Source organism: Sporobolomyces koalae, assembly GCF_050403365.1.
Source record: "Sporobolomyces koalae JCM15063 DNA, S_koalae_JCM15063T_v1_ctg2, whole genome shotgun sequence".
NCBI classification, from domain to species: Eukaryota; Fungi; Basidiomycota; class Microbotryomycetes; order Sporidiobolales; family Sporidiobolaceae; genus Sporobolomyces; species Sporobolomyces koalae.
In genome coordinates, this window is record NW_027481769.1 from 643472 (window position 1) to 661112 (window position 17641).

A 17641-nucleotide genomic window follows, 5' to 3' on the forward strand; every position below is an offset into this window, starting at 1 on the left:
GAAGCTGTTGTTGTCATTCTAAGCGATGTCCGATCTTCTGAGCATGGCTCACAGTCACCTGTCTGACACACTCGGCTTCCTCACTCTTGGCCCCTGAGCTCATCGGCCAGGAGGATCTCCACACGCGACGAGAAACCTTGATCTGGAACGAGTAAATGCTATTGCGGTACTAATTTCGGGATATCATGCTATGTGCAGGCTGAGATCATAAGCTCAGGGTCGTTTAGGCTTGGTGAGGCTTGAGTCCCTCGCCTCCGGAAGCGGAAGTGCCGTCAGCAGCTTGCTCGGCTTGCTTAGGGTCTGAGTCCGAAACGGTATGTCAGCACATGTGATTCACCATTGATGCATCGCAACCTATTGTAGGGCAAGAGTAGACTCACGAATCTGCTTCGATTGCTGTCCGTCAAAGTCGAGCTGGGAGTTGCTGCCAGCAGTACGTCCTCCGACGTCACTGGCGGGAAGGGTGTTGGTAGCGTTGCCAGAGGCAGACGCGATACCTTGCTGGTTCACTTGGACCTCCTTTTGCTGTTACCGCGACAAGGAAAACCATTAGCGAAAGGGATCGAAATCGGGATCGTGCGGTTGGATCCTAGAGACGTACGCCGGGAGCGGGGGCACGGTCAGCTGCGGTGGGGATCATGTTGTAGGTTGGTGAAGGACTGAAGGAATGAACGGTTTCTTGGGAAGAAGAGAGAGAGAACGAGCAGACGCGAGTTGGCAATCGAACACTTTTCGCAGAGCGAGCCTGCACCGACGTCAGCAGGACGTAACCTTCGGTAACCTGGCGCTTTTCTCCGCGTTTGCGCCCCGCTGTACGTCTTTGTCGCTCGGTCTCCGTGGAGACTACGGTGCTTGGAAGTGCGAGTGCGAAGGCTGAAATTCCCAGGGAGATGTCATAGCCAACCGTACGCGAAGTCACAGAGCGGGACGTCCAAGCTCTGAGCAGCTGCTCGTTCTGGGGCACCCATCGAAAGCTTTCGCCAGCTATACTGCACTTGCTGCACTCGCCAGTATTCCGCAGGGCGATCTCTGTATGTTATCGAAGGGAATGACCCCTCAAGCTGAAGAGACAGACTCGACTCTCTATAAGTCCGCGGATCAGCTTCCAGTATTTGCCGATTTTTTCCTTGTCCTTCTAAAGCTTACACATGGCTGTAAGAGAGACCAACATCTTCGATGAGACCGGGCTACAGCGTGATTCCCGAGGAACGCGACTCGCGCGACTCGTCTGTAATCCGAAATCCCAAGGGCGGCATATGTCTATCAACTTCCGCCACTTCCACAACAGATACCGGTCCGGCCTTCCCTCGCAAGTTTGCTCAACTCAAGCGCACCACGTCGCGGGACTGTCCACGCCCAGCAGCTGGCCCGATCTTGGGCGCAAGAGAACAATCCGAGATGCCTCCACCTCCTCTAGCGCCTCTCCCGCCAGCTCTCCTGCGCGTGCAAAAGAGCGAAACGGCTTGGGACAGTAAGGGCAGAGGCAAGGCAAAGGAGTCGGCTGTCCTTGGAGAGCGGGTGAGTCTCTCATGTTCTCCGATCGTAGCTGCCATTCATTAACGTTCGAGATCGAATTCACCAGACTACTCGCACCCAGCTCCTGCCGCCATCGACAGCCGAATTAGATTTACGAATACCAGCAGCCTCATCGTCGACTGCACAGCACGCGTCGACGGCGCCGCATCGGGCACCTGAACAGTTGCACCCGTCGAGCAGCTCGCGCCGAGTCGGACTTTTAGGAATTCCTATCTCCGACACAGACGACGAATCAGGATTGGAAGCAGAGGATTCGGTCTTCTCGAGCGAGTCTCTTGAAGCGAATCCGCCCGTGAGCCCTCTTGTGGCCGCCGGGGTGCCCCCGGCTCCCACATACTCTCGTGGTGGCAGCACACGATCAGGCCCCAGTTCTCGGGCTGACCGTCAAAGCGAAGGGGTCGGCTTCGTCTCCGAGCAGAATTTTCGGGACATTGTCAGTTGCTTCACCTCGAAACTGGGTCGATCATTCCGCTCATCGTATTGCGTTTTCCACAGGTTGATGATCTCACACTGCAAAGTAAGAAAGCTGTTGCTCCAGGCAGCTGACCATCCAAAGGGCCGGGCTGACGAATATTTGACATTCTCTACACAGACCAACAGCTCAAATCGAAGCTGAAACGATTCGAGTCTGCGCGAGTGCCTAGCAGCATGAAGAACGAGAGATTATTCGAAGTTAGGTTTTTCGAGGGACTGCCCAAGTAGGTGATCGTCGTCTACGCTGAGCGGGACAAGCGGAGCCCTGACTAGCTCGCGAACAGAACACGCCGGCGGGAAATCGAACTGTTCCTGACAGAGTACGTACAGACACTGTCTGCTTCGGATTCGCAACGAGGCAGCACGGGATCGTTCTCCTCTCGGGCGTTTCCAAATGGCGAAGAGCCCTCAAATAGCGGTCGAGATCACGGAGATTCCATCTCGTCCATCGGCCGATCACTCCGTAGCTCAGAGAAGGACGCTATAGCGCGCACAACAGTTAAAGCCGACGCCGACGCGCTGAAGGCGGCCGGTTCGCTCAAGGGCAGCCGGGGCAGTGGAAGCGGTACAGGCAGTCGGAGTGGGAGTGGTTCAGGTCAAAGCAAGGAAAAACGCAAGCGACGAGCGGATGGAGTGCCCCAGTACAATCCGCCACCGAGCCACGAACCTCTCGGATCGACACCTATAGCCATTGCGGCTCATGTAGCCGATCCGCCTTCTCTCCTTCGCCGACCCACCGATTCTTTCCCACCCGATCGTGACGTTCTCGCCGCGGCATCGTTCTCCGGAATCGAACCTGTTTCGACCACTGGAACAGGTCACGAGATGCGGATCAGTGATCCAAACGCTCGGAAACGAAAACGCCATGGATCGGCTCCGTCGAACGACAATCCGAAAGAGAAGCATCGTCGACCGCATTCGATTCGCACCAGCTCTACCAGCGGCTCCGTCACTTCGCATGATTTCGATACCCTCGAACACACGATCGTGCAAATGATCGAGTGCTTGTTCCTCGAATCGCTACCTTTCGACCGCGAGGACGAGCCCGCTTCGCCCCCTGTCAACCCCCTCAAGAGTGAACCTTACCCGCTCCCCGCTCGCTCGTCCTCCAACACGCAGTACCTGCGAACCATTCTGTCCTCGGAGGAGCACAAGCACGTCGGTGGATGGGTCTACCTCAACATTGTTGCCACTTTCGCCGCTCTCCATCGCCTCGCTACGAGTATCTCGACCGTACGACATGCTTTGCGGACGAAGAGCGATCTGATCGAAGTCAGTGCCGATGGAAGTAAGATCCGCTGGAAGGGACCGACATCGAAACCGTCGAAGAAGGCGCTGAAGGCGCAGACGGAGGCAGTCGAAGAATGCACAAACGAACTCGAAGAGATTCGGGAGCACGATGCAGCGCAGATGCGAATCGAGGGCAGAGACCGAAGATCTCGGTCGCCGTCATCATCGGCCCCGCCCACAGAGTCCATCTTTGATGACCAGCATTCGCGACCTGCTCTTGGGTTCCAGAATGGATCTTCGACTTTTGCGACTTCGACTGCTCCGACCTCTCTCAACCCGACGAACTCGAAGACTGGCTCAGGGTCGAAGAACGGCTCAGAGTGGCACACAGCGGGCAGTTCTTCCAATGGCACACGCGCGGGAGGAACAGACAAGGTGCATTTGAGAGGCTCGGACGGCAGGTTGCGCATCCCTGCCCCGCTGCCGCAAGGGTTCCTGTACAACAACTCGTCGCTACGCAATACAGTAGAGGAGGTCGGATCTCCCGCTCGTCGCGAGAACGAAGAAACTGTCGAAGCTCTCGGAGCTGGAGCAGAGGTGCCGCCCATCCATCGGTATCAGTACACCCCACTGTTTGCCCAGCGCACCGATTCGCCCTCGTCATCGTCCGAGGACTTGGAAGAATCAGGCTCGGAGGATGTCGCTTCCGACGGGTTCGGCGACATCATGCACAGTCGCAAACGTCGCAAGGGATATGAAGGCGGTGTCGTCTATTTCGCCAACGATCTTTTCTGTTCCGACCTCGCGGGAGACTTCGAAGTTCGCGTCAAGCTCCAGCGAGCTGATGAAAGCGCACGTTCGTCGAGCCTTGCCCTCGGTGGAACACTCTCGCCGGACGACATGGACATCGACGAGGACATCGATTCTGCCTCTCGCAGCGGAATCACAGGCTCGATCGCCTCCGAGTCAAAGCACTCGGAAGAAGTTGTCGATAAGAAAGAAGACGAGGACGAGGAAGAACGAGACCACCGTGAGCGAGATTCGTATTCAGTATGCGCGGAGGACGGACTGGACATTGTCGACCCGGACGAAGTGTTGCTCGACTTCATCGAGAACAACCCTCCGACGCCCGAAATGCATTCGCCCGACGCATACCTCTCTGCGCCTCGACCCGCTCTTCGGCTCTCTGCGATGTCCGAGGCTGTCGCATCTGACCACTTCACCATTCACACCAAGTATCGATATCGTTCATTGAATCGTCATTCAGGCTCGTCGCCGGCGTCATCTGCTGCATCCGCATGTCTTCGACCGTTCGCTCGCCCTTCGCTCTCTGCGCACAAAACCCTGTTCACCAGCGATTTTTCTCCTCAACTTTTCGTCTCTCTTGCTCGCCCTACTCTCGTCGAATCGAAGACTCTCCATCACCATCCTGCCGTCTTCGCACGTCCGCCTCGCGTCCTCATGAGCCTGTCGTCGGACGGTTCGGATTCCGGCGCCGATTCCGACGAGTCCTCAAGCGTGCATCGTCGTCCTCGAGAGGGCCAGGTGGTCGCGGCAGGGGACAGGCGTCGTACCAGGCGCCTCAAGAACACGGTCATGCGAGGTCACCGGTTCGAAGGTCCGAATGGCGGAGGTGACTACCTCATGTCGTTGGCACTGCCCCTCAACCGATGGGCCCCCGTCACGAAGCGGTCGACTCCAAGTGTTGGACGCCTGAGCAGCTCTCGTGTCGGGACTGGCTCGGGCGAACCCAGCGAATCTCTCATCACTCTCGATTAAGTAACTCCTCGGCATTGTACATTCGCATTCGGCTCCTCTGCGCCTGCTCAAAGCATCCCTGTATCCTCGTTCGTGGTCCGAAGACAGGGCGCTGTGGGCTTAGACTCTCCCCATGCTGTTATATAGCTACCCACCGATTCCTAAACGCCAAACGTGATATTTTCTGTTTCTTGGGTTGATTCTCTACCTGGTCTGTACTGCATATATATGATTGTATCACTGCTGCTATCCCGATCGGGTTTGTTCGAGAGTTTCGTGCATCTCCATACTGATGGCCGGGTCCGTCGGGTCAAGCACTCACAGTCGCATCATTCCTGCTACACTCGACCAATTGTTTCCGTCTCGGACACGCCGGCGTCATGACTCGCTTGCCTACGAGCGCGACCGCACCCATCGCTGCGCTTGTCAGCAGCGGCACTCGATCCGCCCCACTCTCCTTCATCTACGCTTCTCACTCTCGCTGGCCTTTGCCCCCGGATCAATCCATCGCCCACACGCGAGGACAAGCGATCACGATCTCGGTTCTCGACTCGTCTTTCAACCCGCCTCATGCAGCGCATTCTCAACTCGCACAGATTCAAGAGCAAGATGCCCAATTGCTCGCGTTCACAGTCTCGAACGCTGACAAGAAACTCGATCGAAGCGAATTGTACCATCGACTCGAGATGATTCGAGCTCTCGCGCTCGACATGCAAGAGCGTCAAGGGGTGAACAACAAACCCCGCAACATCGCAGTTGCCGTCATGGACGCTCCGACATTTGTGCAAAAATCTCAAGTTTTGCGAGACGAGGTGACAAAGATGGTGCGAGAGATGGGCGATGATAAGGCTGAACCCGAATTTGTATTCCCAGTTGGTGAGTTTTAGTGGTTTCTGTTTGCGAGACGCTCGGATTCGGGAGGAGTTCAAGCTCATGCAGTGCCGTTGGTTCGAAAGGTTGGGATACGGTCGTGCGCATCTTTGCACCACGTTACTACCCTCCACCGGGTCCCGATCTGTCGGCATCGATGGAAACTTTCCTCGAAACGAATCGATCGTCCCTAGTCTGCGCTCGACGAGGCAACATTCCCTCATCGACAGAGCAAGAATTTCTCACGCGCCCCGAAGTCGACAAGTACGTCAAGTTGGGCAAACTGGTCATGTGTGATTTGGATCGAGCGGTGCAAGCGATCAGTTCGACCGAGATCCGTGATGCGGTCGTTGCGGATGACTGGGACAAGGTTCACGAGATGATCCCGTTCCCTCGCGTGGTCGCAGTCATCAAGGAACATGGGCTGTACAAAGCCTGATGAGATGATTACAGCGGGTACGGACTAGATGCAACAAATGAATGAATGAACGAATAATGCATGATCGGAATGGACAAAAGTCGTCCGCCTCCCTGGCTGGACGAGGACCCGCTATAGTGCACAGCCGAACCGCACTTCGGCGTCTATTGGCTCGCCGTAGAGCGTGTTGCGCTCTTCGACCCATCGCAATTTCCTCTCCATCGCTCGACGCTCGAGTTCTCGTTGTCCGTGAATCGAGATGCGCTTCTCGATCTCGCCTTCCGATATATATTCCTCTGATCCCTCCTCCTCTTCTTCAGCCTCGTTGTATCCCTCAGACTCAGCTTGGACCGCCTCAGCAGGGTTTTCTGGAAGCTGAAGAGTCCAATCTTCTCGCCAGCCTGTCACACTCTGGTGATCCGCTACGGGCTCTTCCTCCTTGTCGTCCTGCCACGCTACCGGCAGACTCTCAAACGCATCGTTCTCGAACGTCGAGCTCGGTGGCAGGATCGAGCTAGGTTCGAACAACGGAGAGTGCGCGCGACTGCTTCTCGCATTCGAGGAGAACGTGGTCGAAGTTGACGAATGGGATTGGTTTGAGATGCCCTCGTTGGCATCCATTGTGTACGACACGAGTCCCAAGCCGGACAGTGGTGGAGGCAAGACCGAACCGCTCGCCGAAACCGCGAGCTGGTTCGTGAAGAAGGGTGAAGACTGTTCTGGTGAGATGGGCGAAAAGTACGATTCGAGTTGAGGATGCAGTGGTTCGTCCCCATGGTTGTCCGCGTCTTCCTCGTAGCGAGAGTAGATTGACTCGGATACGGCAGACGGCGCGCAGGAAGGTTTGCGCAACAAGCCGTAATGCGGATTTATCCGCAGAGACGGTACAGGCCTCGACCTTCGCTCGGCGAGTGTTGGACTCGAAGCTCGACTGAGCGAGGTGAGAGACGGGATGGCCGCCGGAGGCGTCGGCTGGGAGAGATGGTTCGCGAACCGGAAGGGATCCGTGAAGGTGATTTCGCCTCCAGATGGTGACGGGAACGATGAGAGATTAAGCGAGTGGGCAAAGGAAGAGTCGGCGGCGAGGGACAGGAAGGAGATTTCGTTGTCTGGTCCGTCTTCATCGTAGTCTTCAGGCAGTGGTATAGGCGGTAGGGGAGGCGACGTCGCAGTTGGGCTCAATGCTCGCCCTGGCGGGGAAGATGTTGCCGGGCCAAGATCGGCAAGGAAACCCTTCCACACGGTACCGAGACTCAATTCGTCCGTCCCGCCTGCGCCGGGTCCGTCGCATCCCTCATCGCCCGAATGGTCATGCTGCTTGATCTCGAGCGTGTCTGTACTCTTGTCCGGCAGGTCTGGTTCGAGCTGCTCGTCTCGAGCCCAGTCCCACGACGCTAATCTGCGTGCGAGCTCTGCCGATTCGCGGGCCTCGAGAGGCGGTTCTGGTAGGTCGTCGTGGACATCTGGGAGTGCTCGCTCGGCAGGAGCTGACGCGTCTGCACGATTCGGGAGCGACGGGATTAGCTCGAAACGAACGACAGTGAACTTGGTCATGCGCATGAACCCCGAGCGGCCACTCACGTCGAAATTTGGCAAAGTCATCGATGGCGACCACGGCTCCGAGGTTCGGACGCGCCTTTGTTCGACTCGTGAGACCGCGGAAGGACCCCACGAGGTCTCTCCTGCGCGTCGATGACGGTTCGCCATCCGGGTCGAAGGCAGCGTTCGTGCTGGTCGGTCTGAACAAGCTGTTGAGCCACGACTTTGAGCGGTGATGATGCTGGTGAGGCTGGTGCACATCTGACGTGACACGTTCTGTCGTAGGCGATGCGAGGGATGATTGGGTGCGTCGATGCGAGTGCGACGGTCGCGGCGCGGTGCCGAGTGGTCGCGGGAACGGGATCGCCGAGTGTCGCACATGAGCGCGTCGCTTGTCTTTGGAGCTCATCGCTGGAGTCGTCGTCGCGTCGACAGGTTCGAAGGGCGAGGCGAGCGTCAAAGAGGCACGAGGGGTCGGCAAACAAAGGTTAAATTCAATGAGCAATCGAGGTTAACGTTGGCTCAACATGCAAAACTCCGCGCGCCGTCTGGGCCCGAATCCTTGGCCCTCCGACGCGCCGTGCACAGGTCGCCACAGCACCGTGCAAATCCTCAATGCAGTACCTTTGAGCGTCGCCCTATTGCGCACTCTGTCGCTTGGATTGCCCGACGCGAATCCCGAGATGATGATCGATGACGCGTCTCCACGCGTCGTGGATATCGCCGAACAGTCGCAATCGAGCCAGGGGGCCAACGCAGTACGACGCAAGGTATCGCAGTCACCTACTTGACAGGTGTCTGCGCGTGACCACGTCTTGACGAGCTAGCGACGCTACACGACATCACGTGGCATCGGTGCCGGACCTTCCCTCTCTTGCCCTCGTTCAGCTTGCGTCTCCAGCCAATCTCTTGACCGGCATGTTACCGTTCTCTCGACCTGCGGCGTTCAATCTCGTGAGTCTCGCAATCTCAGACAAAGCGACGCGCTCGCGCTCGACGAGCTGACGAGATGGCCATTGCAGACCAACTCGACACCGCTGCTCCTCACGTACGGCGAGGGCATCTCGCCCAAGCACACTTTGAACATTCACGACGTCGATGGACATGGCAAAGAATGGACAGTGCAAGCGAGTGTCAGCAAAGTATCCATCTGTAATTCAGTCGACTCTGTTCTCTCCACTGCGTCGTACTCTTGGTTGATCGAATCGGTCGGAACACGGTAGACAACAGCAAGAATTTGACGCTTCGACTACCTGGGAGAATCGTCACCTCGACGATGGACATTTGGAAAGCCTCGAACCTGACCGTCATCATCGGCTCGGGGTCAGATTCCGCTTCGAGTCCGCTAGGAACGTTGCAACTCGATCCGACACTCGAGGACGTGCACATCGAGTACGTCGATTCGGCTGCAGTCGGCAGGATCGTGATTGCACCTCTACTCTCGAGCGCACGAGACGGCTCTGCGAGTTTTGGATTCCGAGACGTGACCCTCCAAGCGGGCAACGAGGAGCGATTCCTCCTCGCCGACAGGTCGGGTACGCTGTTTGATCCGACGGAACGAGATCAAGCACGGGCGATCGAGCCGACCGAAACCTCGGCACGGTCTCTCGGAGCACAACTGGTCGTGTCTTGGAAGGATGGGTGGCATATGACGGGACTCGAACGAGGCGCTATGGACTACCCGATACTGTCGTAATCTCTGAGCTAAAGTGGGAATCTATGATGTCTGCGAGAGAAAAAAATGTCGCAATCTTAATCTTTGGATCTCAATCGTGTATCAATCGTGGCTCAACAACCGAGATCCTAACATCCCGAGACGACTCGACTACTATAGTCCAACCGACACACAAACATCTTCGACAACCATAGTGGCTTGGGGCGCAGGATCGCACTCGGGACCGGCTCGCGATTAAGTCAGCTGCTCTCTTCGATCGGTGAGGCCACTCCGGCCCCGGGGGACAGATCGCCTAGCGTGAACGCTTCTTCAGGCTTCGCAGGACTGAACGACATGACGGGCTTTGCCTCTCACCTTCGCCTGTTCGCGGGCAAGATGTCGTCCTCCGATTTTAGCACGACGGAGCCAACGATCGCCGCCGAGCATGTCCCGTCGGACCACTTCCTCGCACAGAGACCCATCTCGCCTCGCCCACCGACACCGGCGGATCCGACCCAGGTCGACACGTCGTCCCTGGCCGCCGCCGATTTCGACGTCTCGGTCGAATCTGGCTTCCTACCACCTCAGGAGCCCGTGCAGTCGCTCGCACACCTCGGACCTGCATGGCGTGAGCTCGAACTATGCCTGCAAGCCGCTGCAGACGAGGTGCAGCAGCATTCCGGCGGAGCAGTCGGCAAATTGAGCGACCGATTCCGGCGCCGCGTCGCCAACGTAAGCAGCATCGGTCCCCGCCGTGAACGCCCCGTACTAGTAATGGACTGACAGGATCTGACGTGTGCAGCTCCCGACTGTCGACACTTCGCTCTTGACTACCCTGCCCCTCCTGCGCCGCGCTCACACCCTCCTCGCACATGTGACCCACTACTACATGCACTCGTCATTTCCGTCGCAGACGGTCGTCCCGGCAGCTCTCGCAGTGCCCCTCGTCTACACGTCCGACAAACTCGGCCTCCCTCCAATTCTAACCTATGCCGACACGGTCCTGTGGGTGTGGAAACTGATCGACCCGACGCAACCGCTCCGCGCCGACAACGTCGACATTTCGACCAACTTTACGACCTCGTCGAGCGAGCGCGCCTTCTTTCTCCTGTCTCTCTTCTGCGAGCTGCATGGTCCCGCGATCCTTCGTCTTATGTCCTCAACCCTAGACGAGGCCTTCTTTGCCGATCGAGTTGCCCTGTCTCGCATCGCAACGTACTTGCGCTCGATCGCGCTCTTGATCGACGAACTCAAAACCCTGATGCACGACGCGATCAAAGGCGAGTTCGGTCCGCCCCCGAACCGACAGACGATCCTGCCCGGCACGTTCTACTGGGAGATCCGACCTTGGTTCAACGGAGGCAAATGGACTTACGAGCGCGCAGGTCCAGACGGACAAGACATTGAGCTCGAATTCGGTGGACCTTCTGCCGGTCAGAGTTCGCTCGTGCATGCGATCGACATCTTCCTCGGAGTAGATCACGCTCCACGCCCCTCGCCTTCGAATTCGGCTTCGCAGACCAAATCAGGAGGTCTGTCCGACTCGACGTTCATGCAGCGCATGTCGGCGTACATGCCTCACCACCACCGCTCGTTCCTGGAACACCTCGTCTCGATCCACAACCCAACCGAACCGACTTCATCGTCCATTCCTTCTCTGCGTACACTCGCTCTGCGACACCCAACTCTTCAACCGGCGTACGATGCCGCAGTTGAATCGATGAAAAAGTTTCGCGATACGCACATCATCCTCGCGACTCATTTCATCGTCGCTCAAGCGCGTCACCCTCCTGCGATCGATTCAGTTCACTTCCAGGAATGGGAAGCGAAACGTCTCATGAAGGAACAAGCCGAGATCGTGCGTCGACGCGAAGAGTCCGCCATTGACAAGAAGGAAGAAGTGGTGGTCGGTACAGGAGGTACTGATCTCAGCAGTTTCCTCAAGCTATGTCGGGACCGAACCAAGGAAGCCCTCATCGCATCAACCCCATAGACATTTTCCCTTTACCTTTAGAATCAGTGCCTGTTGTTTCTCCCTGCCATTTTTCGTTCTCTTGTTGTGTTTGTTTACATCCTCTCGCGTGTTGGCTTTATCTGTTATCCGAATTACGCAATTTGTTTCTGTCGATCATCCGTCTACCTCAGTACGGGCAGTCGTATGAGAATTGTCTCGCTCGTTCGTGAAGGTCTAGTTCTCTGAAAACGACTACGGTGCGGTTTCAATTCTAGCGCGCATTAGCTATCAAACAGTGTCGCTTCATTCCTTCTCATAAGAGCTCTTTCCCTGCTTCTCTGCTCGGTCTCCAAATCCCGACTTGCTCTTCAGTAGAACTTCATTCTTCCGCTCAGCTCTTCCGATCACCAACCTCCTACCGCGTGATTTGTGGCAAACCTTCCACCGTTCGATCCGTACGCACCCGAACCACTTGGAGCCGCTTGAGGGTAGAATGGCGGCGGGAGTGGCAAATGTTGCGGCACGATCACGGGCGAAGGCATCGTCGTGGTCGAACTGTTGCCGCCCGTGTACGGTCTCGAACCTGTTGAAGGTGTTGGCGCTACCGGCGCGCCGTACTCGTGACCACTCGCAGCATCTCGACGGTACGCGTGGGGTTGCGTGTACGGCGAGTTCGAGGACGTTCCGGCAGGAGGGTACGTAGGTAGGTGCGGGTACGATGCCGGTTGCGACAGGTACGCAGGTGCGGTCGATTGCGAGTAAGACGCACGATGCTGGTGAGGTTGCCCTCCTCCATACGAGGAAGCAGCAGTCGCGCGAGTTCCAGCTCCGACCGCGCCGTATCTTGCTGAACTCATCGCGTTCTGACCATACCCACCGTTGTAATTCGCGATCAAGGCTGGGTTCGTGATGCCGTGAGGGATCGACTGGGTAGGGACCGGTGCCGAACGAGCGTAGAGACTGGGAGACGGCGCGCTCGTTGTAGGAGGATATTTGAGCGGGGCGACGGTCGGAGAGGCTGGAGCATAGTGAGGATGTCCTGGCGGAGCTTGGGACCCGTACGGCGAGATACCTGCTGCAGTCGACAAACCGTACGACGATGGGTACGCTCGTGTGTATTGAGGCGGGTACATCTGGGGGTTGAATGCAGCCATCGCTGGGGAGTATGCATTGACGGGTGAAGGGGTTGACTGCGGCGGGATCAAAGGGGACGAGGCGAAGCCCGTGTATCCAACAGGCTGCGGCCGCGGTTGCTGGTATGACGAGATTGGATGCACAAGCGATTCTGAAGCGGAAGGATCGATTGCGGCAGCCGAGTCATGCAGGAATGACGAAAAGGATGGAGCAACTGCTCGGAGCTTGGCGTCGTCCTTCGATCGCAGCGGTTGCCGTGTTGGGCTCGTTTCCTTGCCTTCGTTCGAGTGACCATCTTCCGATTTGAGTTCGGCAAGCGAGCTCGGAAGCGCCTCTGATGGATCATCGTCCACGATCCCCTGTAGCGAGTTCTCGGGCTGGTTCACGCTGATCGTGCGTGCGTGAACAGTCGAGTCGACTGGCGCAGCAGACCAGACAGAGGAAGCCGTTGGATCAAGAACCGATAACGCGAGGGATTTGTTCGTCCATGCAGCTGATGGTGACGCGAGCACGCCGGCCACATCTTTCGGTTTGAATGGAGGCGAACTAGGCGCGATCTGAGACGACACGGCCGGCGTAAGTTCCTGAAGTTTGAAAGGTGATTGAAGAAATGCTCACCATGCTTTGCCTGGCCAGATCAGCTCCCGGAGCAGTAGTTTCTTCCCTCGGAACTGCAGCAACTTTCTCGCCGTTCAATTCGCTCGTGACCATGAACATCTTTGCCGGATCCGAACGGTCGATAGCTCCAACTTGCACCTCGTTCAGAGGCGGCCCACCTGGTGATCGGTAGAATCCGATCGAAGAACCGAGAGGCAGCTTTGACTTGCTGCTGGTCGAGCGGTTCAAGCTCTGCTCGTCGGGCTGAGCGATAGATGCGGGAACCTTGATGTCGAGAGCAGCATCTCGCGAGCGTCGCCACAATTCAGATTCTGATGTCCTGTCCCTAGCCCGTCGTCCTCCTGGTGCGGGCGACGAGCTAATGGGTGACTCGGCATCTTGGTTGCGCTGCGAAGCTGTATCCACTTCCGTCGAGCGTGCCAATCCTGTTCGAGATCCAATGCTGACGGTCGGGGTCGGGCGAGCCGCTACAATCGCGAGTTCCTCCTCGGCGGTTCGTCGGGTGATGCGCTTCGAAGGGATCGAGATCGAGTACTGCAGCTTGCCTTTGACGAACTTCTTCGGGATGAGAACATCGTCGCGGCTGAGTCGTCGCGGGTTGATGCCGGTGATGAGAGGGTTCGAGGAGAACACTTTGACCGTTCGCGGGTTGTGTACCGACTCGAAGAGCTTGACATTACGGTCATGAGGAGCTTTGTGCGGAGGTCGAGCGGGAAGCTTGACCGTGTACACCTTCCATGCTGGAGGCGGGGAAGGGGATCGAGCTCGACGACTTCCGAAGAAGGGGAGCACGGGTTCCCGGTTCTCGAAAGTCGGAACAACATTTCCTCTCTGCGCGTTCTTTGGGCCATCGGATCGACCTCGACCTCTTCCACGGGGTTCACCGGATGGAGCGGCACCGGCGGCTTGATCATTCGCTCGCGAACGGGGTTGTCTTGTGATGGGCGTTGGCGGCGGCAACTTGACGGTTGGTACTTGCGACTCTTCGAGATCAGCCTCGGTCTGGTCGGTCTTCTCAGTTCCTTCCTTGCCGGTCATTGCGCCTTTGATTTTCGACATGAGATCGTCGAGCTGTTTCACCTCGGGTACCTTGTAGCCGAGGGCACCTGACTTGGAGGAGGCCCGTCTCTCGCGCGAAGGAGATGAGGGCAGGGTTGGCGGAGAAGCGACAGGTGGAGGCGTTGGCGGTTTTTCGATGGCAGCGACAGACGACGGATTCGCGACAGACGCAGCTGATGCAGCGTCGGCTGCGGATGGAGCTTCGACACTGGCGGGAGGAACGCCTGCGACTTCTTTGCTCGAGTTAGAACTCGGGTCCGAAGCAGTGGAGGCCTGTTGCTGCTGCTGGCTCGTGAGGTGCGGAGGAAGCTGCCGTTGTTGCGAGCGTGGCGCGGTTTGCGGAGGAAGCGGGTTCGAAGAGCGGCGCCAAGCTGCGGGTCCGGCAGGAGGTTGCTCAGCGGGAGCAGGCCCAGGTCGCTTCTGTTGCGGAGGTCGAGCGAGGATCGAAGTCGGCTGTTGCGAAGGTACGCTCGATCCGCTACTTTTTGTCGCTTCCGAAGGGCCGGGTACAGAAGGCGCAGCTGGTCGTACCGTTCCGGTGCTTGTCGGTGGTTTTGCTGTCGACCGCCAAGGGTTCTCTGACTTTTCTTTCACTTTCTCCAGCACCTTCTGTTCCGGCTGGCTCGCTTTGACCTTCGAGGCTGCTTCCTCGTCTCTGAGCCTCATCTTCTCCTCCAATTCGGCAGCCTTCTTCTTCGCTCGCTCAATCTGCTCCAGCCTCGCCTGCTCTTCTTCTTGGCGCCGTTTCTTCGCACGCTCTGCCGCTGCGTGCATCTCACGCGCGTGTAACTCCTCTAGATCGGCTTCGGGGGCAGGGTCCTCCTGAGCTGCGGGACCGGGAGCGGGAGCTGCTTCAACTTCGGCTTCAGGGAGAGGCGCGAGAGGTTGAGGAGGAGACAAGACCTTCGAGGCTGTCGTTGGTGGAGCTGAACTGGCGGAAGGAGCTGCAGCAGGCGCAGGACGATTCGCAGGAGGTACCGCGGCGGTCGGCTTGGGAGCAGAGGGATTGGTAGCGGCGGCAGCAGCAGCAGCAGCGAGATGAGGAGGAAGTTGACGACCTTGGCTAGGAGTCGGCAGATCGTTGCTGAGTCGGCGGGGCCAGGCATTGCGGACAGGCGGAGGAGCTACAGGCTCGTGGGCCTTTGCAGAGAAGGATGGTCTTCGGGCCGAAGGTGCTTCTCCCCGGCGATCGACGAGATGAGGGGGTACGTCCTGCGCCGTCCGATCGGCACCACTGCTCAAACGCCTACGACCACCAGATGCGGCTTGACCATGTTGCGCGGGTTCAAGTTTGCCTAGTCGATCGTTGAAGAGATTCCTTCCTCCAGCAGCAGGATCTTCTTTCTCCTTGTTGAGCTGAGCAGCGGAAGATTGCGCCTGTCGAGCGGGTGGTGGTGCTTGCTGTGACGTGGGCTGGGATCGCTTCGGCGGCCAAGATCGATCGAAATCGTCCCCGAACCTTTCCTCGCGACTCTTGACGATAGTCTCTTCGACTTCGCCCGGCTTGAGTGGGGTCTCGAGGCGAGCTAGATCTGCACGCGAAGGTTCTCGCAGCGAGTCCGATTCGCGCGCCGATTTCTCGATCTCCGCCTGGCCATTGGCCTCCTCTTGCTGTTGCTGTTGTGCAGCGGCGGCGTCCTCCTCAGTGATCTTGTACTGTGTACCGTCAGCAAACTCGATCGTGGTGTCGAGGAAGTCGTCATCATCCTATCATTCGCAAAAAGGGTAAATATTTTGCGTACGATCTCGTCAAGAGATCTCGCACGACGAAAAATGAAGAAACTAACTTCGTCCCAATGGTGCGCATTTGGATCCAAATGTACTCCTCGGAATGCATCAAGGTTTTGCAGCAGGTTTGCGTTCTGTGCCGCCGCGGCCGCAGCTCTCGCCTGTATCGCTCTCTCGCGCGCTTGCATCTGTTCTAGTACGGCTTTCGCCCTTGCTTCTTTCGCTGTGATTTCGAGGCGTCAACAACGCGCGGGAGAAAACTCTAGATGAGAGGAGCGGCATGCACATACCATGCGCAGCTTCTGCTGCCGTCGGGAAGTCTCCCGCGAGGTTGAATCGAGGTCCTCCACCTCTGCCCAATCCAATACCACCATAATGTCCCGCTTTCGTCGTGACGCCAGGACCTGAAGCTGCTGAATTGCTCCATACAGCTCCAGCGCCGCGTCCTCCTGCCGCATTGGGACCACTGGCCGCGTTGTTTGCATTGCCCGCAGTGGTCGAGGTTCCCGATCCTGCCGCACCGTTCTGCCCCGCGGAAGGTTTCGACCAATTGATTGATCCGGAAGCGCCGCTGGACGAGTTTGCGGCAGACCCCGTCTGACCAGGCTTGGATTTCGTCGAGAGTTGAACCGGCGAGGATGTCGAGATCTTGCCCGTCATGAGTCGAGGGTGCGAAGTCGATGCAGGAGTCGCTACTGGAGGCGTCGCAGATCGAGCTGATGCACACAATACAAGCGTGAGTGCCTCATACGATTGCGAAGTTTGTTTGGAGAAAGAGACATACCCGTGGTAGGTTTCGGTTCGGGTTTGTGAGCTTTCTCTCCCGCCTTCTCGAGAAACTTTTTGTTGACCGACAAGGAGCTCGAGAATCGCTTTGTCGCAGCGGCGGCAAAGGGAGGATGAGGGGAAACGGAAGCAGCGCGAGAAGGTTGAGTTGCAGGCAAGTCCGACTTGACGACATTCACCGATGTAGGTTCAGGTGTTGCCGCATCCTTGTCAAGATCATCAGTCGAATCGACCGGCTTGGCAGGCGAGTCGATCGGTGCAGTCGAAGAGGTCGGTTCCGCCAAAGTGAGCTCCGGGTTTGGTGCGCTCGAATCGTCGAGGTTCACGGATTCGGCAGTGCCGTTCCCTTGAGATTTCGCATCGAGGTTGGTGCGAGTTGGTTCAGGTTCAAGGATCGTCGAGGGTCGAATTCCCGCGTTGTTGTCGTCACTGCCCACGTTACCCGCCTCGTTGTTCGGCACGACCTTGTCCTGCTCATCATCATCGCGCGACTCTGGCGAATTCTCGTTCGATCCATCACGAGGTAGTTCGTTGCTCGTTCGTGTTTGATCATCGAGGGGAGCGATCTCGACCTGTCCCAGTTCTGTCTCTCGTCCCACTTGCTCTTGTTCCTGTTGCACTCGACCACTGGGTTCGTCGTCACTCTGTACCTGGTCCACTCGAGTCGTCGACGTGGACGAGTTTAATTCATTCGATTCGAGGTGAGGGTTGACACGATCATCCGATGCATGTTGCATACAGTGGGCCGTTTCAGAAAAGGGCCTCGCTTGATGGGTTTGAAAGTAGTGGACTGTCGAGGTGGAATTTCGCTCAGACACGCGAGATTATGCGTAGAGGAGGTCGAGAGCGTCCGGAAAGCGAGAGATGGGGAGGACGAGACGAT

General features: G+C 57.5%; 7 protein-coding genes across 7 annotated transcripts; 4 read left to right on the forward strand and 3 right to left on the reverse strand.

Moving 5' to 3' along the window:
• Positions 1–223: 223 nt before the first annotated feature.
• Positions 224–640, reverse strand: JCM15063_005723 (uncharacterized protein; the record flags this gene model as incomplete). The annotated part of the gene is made up of 3 exons (XM_076675944.1): positions 224–300; positions 381–525; positions 602–640. 3 exons carry the CDS (start codon positions 638–640, stop codon positions 224–226), a joined length of 261 nt encoding a protein of 86 aa, XP_076537083.1.
• A 536-nt stretch (positions 641–1176) lies between these two features.
• JCM15063_005724 (uncharacterized protein) lies at positions 1177–5019 on the forward strand (the record flags this gene model as incomplete). Its single annotated transcript, XM_076675945.1, has 5 exons — positions 1177–1518; positions 1583–1969; positions 2032–2053; positions 2129–2234; positions 2295–5019. The coding sequence occupies 5 exons, from the start codon at positions 1177–1179 to the stop codon at positions 5017–5019; spliced, it is 3582 nt and encodes a 1193-aa protein (XP_076537084.1).
• Positions 5020–5378: 359 nt separating this feature from the next.
• Positions 5379–6307, forward strand: POF1 (nicotinamide-nucleotide adenylyltransferase; the record flags this gene model as incomplete). The annotated part of the gene is made up of 2 exons (XM_076675946.1): positions 5379–5874; positions 5955–6307. 2 exons carry the CDS (start codon positions 5379–5381, stop codon positions 6305–6307), a joined length of 849 nt encoding a protein of 282 aa, XP_076537085.1.
• Positions 6308–6418: 111 nt separating this feature from the next.
• JCM15063_005726 (uncharacterized protein) lies at positions 6419–8234 on the reverse strand (the record flags this gene model as incomplete). Its single annotated transcript, XM_076675947.1, has 2 exons — positions 6419–7782; positions 7868–8234. 2 exons carry the CDS (start codon positions 8232–8234, stop codon positions 6419–6421), a joined length of 1731 nt encoding a protein of 576 aa, XP_076537086.1.
• Positions 8235–8743: 509 nt separating this feature from the next.
• JCM15063_005727 (uncharacterized protein) lies at positions 8744–9521 on the forward strand (the record flags this gene model as incomplete). The annotated part of the gene is made up of 3 exons (XM_076675948.1): positions 8744–8779; positions 8848–8977; positions 9049–9521. 3 exons carry the CDS (start codon positions 8744–8746, stop codon positions 9519–9521), a joined length of 639 nt encoding a protein of 212 aa, XP_076537087.1.
• A 312-nt stretch (positions 9522–9833) lies between these two features.
• On the forward strand, positions 9834–11472 carry BNA2 (dioxygenase BNA2; the record flags this gene model as incomplete). Its single annotated transcript, XM_076675949.1, has 2 exons — positions 9834–10211; positions 10282–11472. The coding sequence occupies 2 exons, from the start codon at positions 9834–9836 to the stop codon at positions 11470–11472; spliced, it is 1569 nt and encodes a 522-aa protein (XP_076537088.1).
• A 365-nt stretch (positions 11473–11837) lies between these two features.
• JCM15063_005729 (uncharacterized protein) lies at positions 11838–17495 on the reverse strand (the record flags this gene model as incomplete). The annotated part of the gene is made up of 5 exons (XM_076675950.1): positions 11838–13124; positions 13186–15951; positions 16032–16195; positions 16263–16688; positions 16757–17495. 5 exons carry the CDS (start codon positions 17493–17495, stop codon positions 11838–11840), a joined length of 5382 nt encoding a protein of 1793 aa, XP_076537089.1.
• Between the last annotated feature and the right edge of the window lie 146 nt (positions 17496–17641).